General features: G+C 35.2%; 1 protein-coding gene across 1 annotated transcript in view; it reads left to right on the plus strand.

Moving 5' to 3' along the window:
- Positions 1 to 4,546: 4,546 nt before the first annotated feature.
- LOC108361531 (uncharacterized) overlaps positions 4,547 to 5,713 on the plus strand; it is a gene marked incomplete at its 3' end in the record, with an annotated part of 57,054 nt that continues 55,887 nt past the window's right edge. Inside the window, exons 1-2 of the mRNA XM_017614162.1 lie at positions 4,547 to 4,879; positions 4,941 to 5,103. Coding sequence (XP_017469651.1) covers positions 4,673 to 4,879; positions 4,941 to 5,103 — 370 coding nt within the window. The remainder of the gene's footprint in view (positions 4,880 to 4,940; positions 5,104 to 5,713) is intronic.

Raw genomic sequence — 5,713 nt, forward strand, 5'->3', positions numbered from 1 at the left:
TCATTTTCATAACATTCATATTGAATATTGAAGTAATATTCGAACGTTCGCCACAATATTTATTGGGTAATTAAAAAAAATTTACTTAGAAAAGTTCTTAACTCGTCGATACTTTTCGGCATTCGCGATATTTATCAGTACTTTGAAAAAGTATCGAGTTCTCGATACTACTCAGTAGGGATGTTGCGAATGTGGAATTTAGACATCCGCGGATGCGAATGCGGATGCGGATGTTTAAAAGCTAACCGCGGATGCGGATGCGACGCGATGTCATGTATTTTTAAGAAATAATTTAGGTGGGTAAATTAGGTGATTTAGGTAAATAAAAAATGGAAAGGTTAATAATTGTTAATAATCTGCCTTTTTTGAGTTTTCTGAGTTTTGCCCGAAAAAAAAGTCGCCGGAAAATTTGTATTCCGCCCATAGTAAATATGTACATGAAAACCAAAAGTGAAAAGTGAACCGGTTCGGGGAAAATTAAACTCATGATAAGACTGAATGTTTTTTTAGTACTTGAACTTAAAAATTGGAACATTGTACTTAATAAAAACTTTTTTAAGGGTCGTAAATCAAACCTGCGCCACTATGTATATACTTAACTATGTACTCGCTCGAGGCGACAAACTTGAAACTTGGCAAAATTGTAAATTCTTTTCGATTGACACTGCACCAGTTGAGAGGACTTTCAGTTATATTTATTTATTTTTGTTGTGGTGCAATAATTACTTTTTGAGAATTTCATCGGGGCTACAAATGTCGGATGTATCCTCCTGACTTTCATCTTCACAATCTAGCATCATGGCACAATCCTTATTTAAACACGGTTTTTTTCGAAAGAATTCTTCATTCAAATTCTTTTGGTTGTTTCGAAATTTGTCACGTCATCAATTTCGTTTTTCAATTTTAGTTTTTATAAGCATTTTTAATGCTTTCTTCCCTGACTGGTTAGATATACGTCTGTGCACTTGCAGAATATTCTAGGAACCGAACAGTTATTTTTTTCCGAGTTAAATTTGGCCTAATATTTTATATTCCGAAATAAACGTCCTATCCAAATAATAAAGAAACCGCTTATCCAAATTAAACAAATTGGGTATCATATGAAAGAGGACTGAAATAGCTTTTAAACAGAAATAACGAATGAAGGTTACCACCTCTATTTATATTTTTATAACTTAATACTAAAGAAATTCATGTAAATACATACATACCTGACCCAATGTTTGTTCTATGGTAATTAATTAACATTTGTTATTGAAATATTTTTTAATTCGTGGCTTTCCTCTTTTAGACATTTCAGATTTAAAGCTATTTAAGTCCTCTTTCGGAAAGTACTTTTATTTCGGAATAAAAATATTTGGCCAAGTTTAACTCGTAAAAAAATAACTGTAATTTTCGGTCCCTTCAATATTCGCATTCGCAAAAGATCCGCCTTCATTTTTGCGAATGCGAAAGCGAATGCGAATGTTAAAATTAATGCGGAAGCTCCACGGTTGCAAATGCGAATGCGAATATTCGCAACAACCCTGCTACTCAGTACTCATGAAAAGTATCGATATTCTGTACTCGGTACTCGTATCGTTCCATCACTATCCACATTTTTAAATTTAAATAAATCCATCGTGGTCCCGCCCTTTAACTGTGTTAATGAATACTGATATAATTAAAAATATATATACATTAAAATCATTGTTATGGTAAATAAAACTACAGAAAATAACGGCTTTTCAAAATTAAATTAGTGTTACTCTCCAAGTCGTGATTAACTAAATAACTGGTTATTTCATGTAATGTATGCATATGTATTGAACTTTAAACAAGTAAAGAAGTATAAGTTCGGGCGAAACCGAACTGTATATACCCGGCACAGGTATAAAATATCGTCGTTTCAACTTTCTCTGAACTACCTTTTCATGATAAGTAGGGGTGTTTAATCGATTTCAAACGTTTTCAATAATATGCAGAGTTAGACTTAATGATATAATTCAATCTAGTAAGGTACAAATCGATTAAGCGGTTACCAAGGTACACCTTTGTAGTTATAAAGTGGGCGGTGCTACGCCCAATTCCTAAAAGTCTATAGCAGTTATTTATTGTTAGGAGATTGTCGTAACTATTAACATGGATTAAATTAGCGTCCTCACTTATTGAACAATGGCTTTTCGTATTTCTGAAATTTACCGTTACACGGGAAGCGGGTGTAATTTTAGTCCGATTTGAATAATTTTCAAGAAAGTGCTTTTCTGTACCAAGTGTACCAAGTGCACTGAGTTTTGTAGAAATTAATAAAGCGGTTACCGAGATACACATTTTTGGTCATAAGTGGGCGGCGCCACGCCTATTGTCCAAAAATTTATAATATTCATATTTTTTGATAAGTGGTTATTGTAATCATCGATTTTAAGTGAATTAGCTCCAGTGGTTACTGATTTATCGCAGTTTTCGTGTTTCTATAAATTACCGTTATATGTCAGGTGGACGTGGTTATTGCCCGATTTCAAAGATTTTCAACAGATTTCTTAGTTAGACCCTACCCAAGCCTCGTACTGAGTTTTGAAAGGATTAGTGAAGCGGCTCACGCCCATTTCCAAAAATTTTATGATAATATTATTTTCTACCAGAATTCTACTCTACATACTAATTTTCAATTATTTACATCTAATATTTACAGAAATATGGTAGTTTTTGCATATTTCGAAAATACCCTTATATGGGAAGTGGGCGTGGTTACAGTCCGATATCGCCCATTCAATACCAGCCTACCTTGGGTAAAGGGCAACCTACATACCAAATTTCGTTGCGAATTTATGCTCGAGTTATCGTGTACACCGACAGACAGACAGACATGGCTTAATCGTCTTCTCTTTTCATTCTGATCATTTATGTATACATTTGTCCATATCTACAAACAACCGTTATCCGAACAAAGTTAATATACCCTTGTGCATTTTCGTTATTTCGTTTTGTTGACATCCTAAAGTAGCGACAAAAATATCCAATCAGTTGTTCAATCAACACCACCTTGTATTGATGTGCCTTGGGTGGTCGCATTAAAATTTACCAGCATATATTCGTGTTTTATAAATATTGTAATATGGCAAGTATCGCAAGATGTTTCTACTTGAATCAAATATGAGGGCATGCGCATTAGTTTATTTTGCTTTGGAACCGAAGAAAAATCGATACACATTTACAAGTAAGCAGAAACTTATACATTTGCCCTGCAGAAAATCTGACTAGCTCAGAACTAGCGTAGACCTAGACCTTTTGCCGACAGTACTAGTTCTAGTTCAATACCCAACCAAAGCTTTCAACTGTCCAGTTTTACACGGCGATGCCATTGGCGGTGGCAATTGTCGCCCAGTGCCTTACTTTGCAACTAGTTTTTAACCGGTTCCGTTTTGGACAAGTTTCTTTATAAGAAAACGTTTTAAAGATTCTATTTTGGGATATNCCCAGTGCATTACTTTGCAACTAGTTTTTAACCGGTTCCGTTTTGGACAGGTTTCTTTATAAGAAAACGTTTTAAAGATTCTATTTTGGGATATTTTTTTCGTTTTTTCCAGATTCCATTTTTGTTACACGTTTTATTAAAAAATAAAATAAAATTGTTGGGCGCGTTTCTAAGACGCAACTGTTTACCGCAACTGTTGCGGAAATGCTGTCAATTTTTGAGTCCAACAGTTACGTCCTAGAAACGGTATGAGCACAATAAAAAAAAAATATTAAGCCGAAAAGATGTATGTGCATACGATACACCATTCAGTTTATTCCTTAAACCACAAGGAATCTTGACTTGCTAGCACCATAACTATTTTTTTCACATTTATTTGCCAAGAGTCTGCACGGTTTCAGTGAGTTATTCAAATTCGTCTGCTGCGAATGGTACACGAATGGTATTAAATCCCGCCTCCCGACTTAAGCAACTACGAACTCAGTTATGTACATATATAAGCTTTTAAGTCCACGAATTTACCATTTTTATCTTATTTTAAATATGTATACACGTGCATTTTATTTTTTTATGCCAATTTCACTAGCAATTTATAGAAAAATTATTATTTTTATTTGAATTTACTATGAAAACTGACGGAAGGGAAAAATCAATTTTGACTTAAATGGTTGAGTTCATGTAGCAAAATGGTTTATGATGGAAAATTGGCGTCGAATCCACAACCGCTGAACAGAGCGGAACTACTCAACTGTGCGTTTCTAAAACAAACACTCAACAGTTTAAAAACGGTTACGCCTTAGAAACGCGCCCATTGTAAGCTGCACGCAACACTTTAAATTCATTAAATCTGAAAACTTACAACTGCCTCCACCGCGATTTGAACTCCGGACCAACGAGGTTTAAGTCGGAGGTCTTTTCGCTGAGCTACCTTCGTATTGTACGAATAGTGAGCATTTGCACATTTACACCGCAAGTTTCAACTGTCCCGCTCTGCGTCCATTTTGCACTAGTTCAGAAATAGTTCTGATATATGTAATTCGCAACTAGCGCTTTGCCAGACTGTCTCTAAATTTGAGTGCACGGTGTGTATGGTGCAGATGTATGTATGTACAAACATAAATACATCAACATTTTTTAAACAAATGAAATGTTGTTTAGAATCGCGTAGCGGAACTTCTTTGCATATAAAAGCCCATCAAAACAAAAAAGCAGTTCTAAATGGATTCTAGTCACCAAATAAATGTACCTTTGCGATCCGGTGGCAAAAAAATTAAAAAACGGAGGGAGCTTGATGCGCTTATAGCACATTCCTTTGGGAAAAAACAAACTATCCGACGTAATAATTTAAATAGGCTCTCGCAAGATAAATTATTATCTGCATCAACTGATGATGCTGAGGACTATACTTGGATACAACTGCACAGAGTAAATTTATGAAACAAATAAATAGAATGAATTTATTCTTTAATAGTTATATTATCGTCAGCCCAAAAACGCTAGGAGTGCAAACCGTTGTCAGAATCGTAAAAGTATGATCTGCAAGCGCTTGCTAATGTTCATAGCAAGTATCTTGTTAATAGGACTTCTTTATTGGATGTATTTGGATTTACGACAAGAAATATATGATTATAGACAAAAACTTGAAGAAGGTAAGAGTTATAAATTGTTGTTGATATACGGTTAGGGGAATATATTTCAAATTATAAAGCTTATCCATACATATACATACATGCTATGTACATACCAGAGAACAACTTTGAGTATGATCGAGCCTTTTTGATCACACTCACTAAAAATCAAGCACAAGCGAACGCCACACTCGGCTACTATGTGTTCGATCGAGATGCATACCCGACAGCTGCTTTGGTTACGAACGAGTCTGTTCGATCACCCTCGCTATAAATTGAGCACAAGCGAACACCACACTCGGACACCCGCAGCTAACCCGAAAATTTGTGTAACAATGAAACGGACACCCGAACATTGCGATAAAATGCAGGACAACAAAGAAATTTACGCTGAAGGTAACTGGCGCCAATATGTTCCCACAAAGCATACGAAAATGTTGTTGCTTTGTGCTTGTGCATACGCAATGAAAAAATTAGAAGCGAAGTAGACAAAAATGTTTTTGCATCTATTTCGTATAATTTCGCGTGGAAAGCTGTGTGTGTATATATAAGAACACAGCCTAAAACTATGTAGGTACATAAGTACTTTTACCAAAAATAAATGTGCACCGAGTGTATAGGGCTTGGGCAT

Source organism: Rhagoletis zephyria, unplaced genomic scaffold (genome assembly GCF_001687245.7).
Source record: "Rhagoletis zephyria isolate East Lansing unplaced genomic scaffold, Rhagoletis_zephyria_1.1 Rzeph_scaffold_00785, whole genome shotgun sequence".
Taxonomy (NCBI): Eukaryota; Metazoa; Arthropoda; class Insecta; order Diptera; family Tephritidae; genus Rhagoletis; species Rhagoletis zephyria.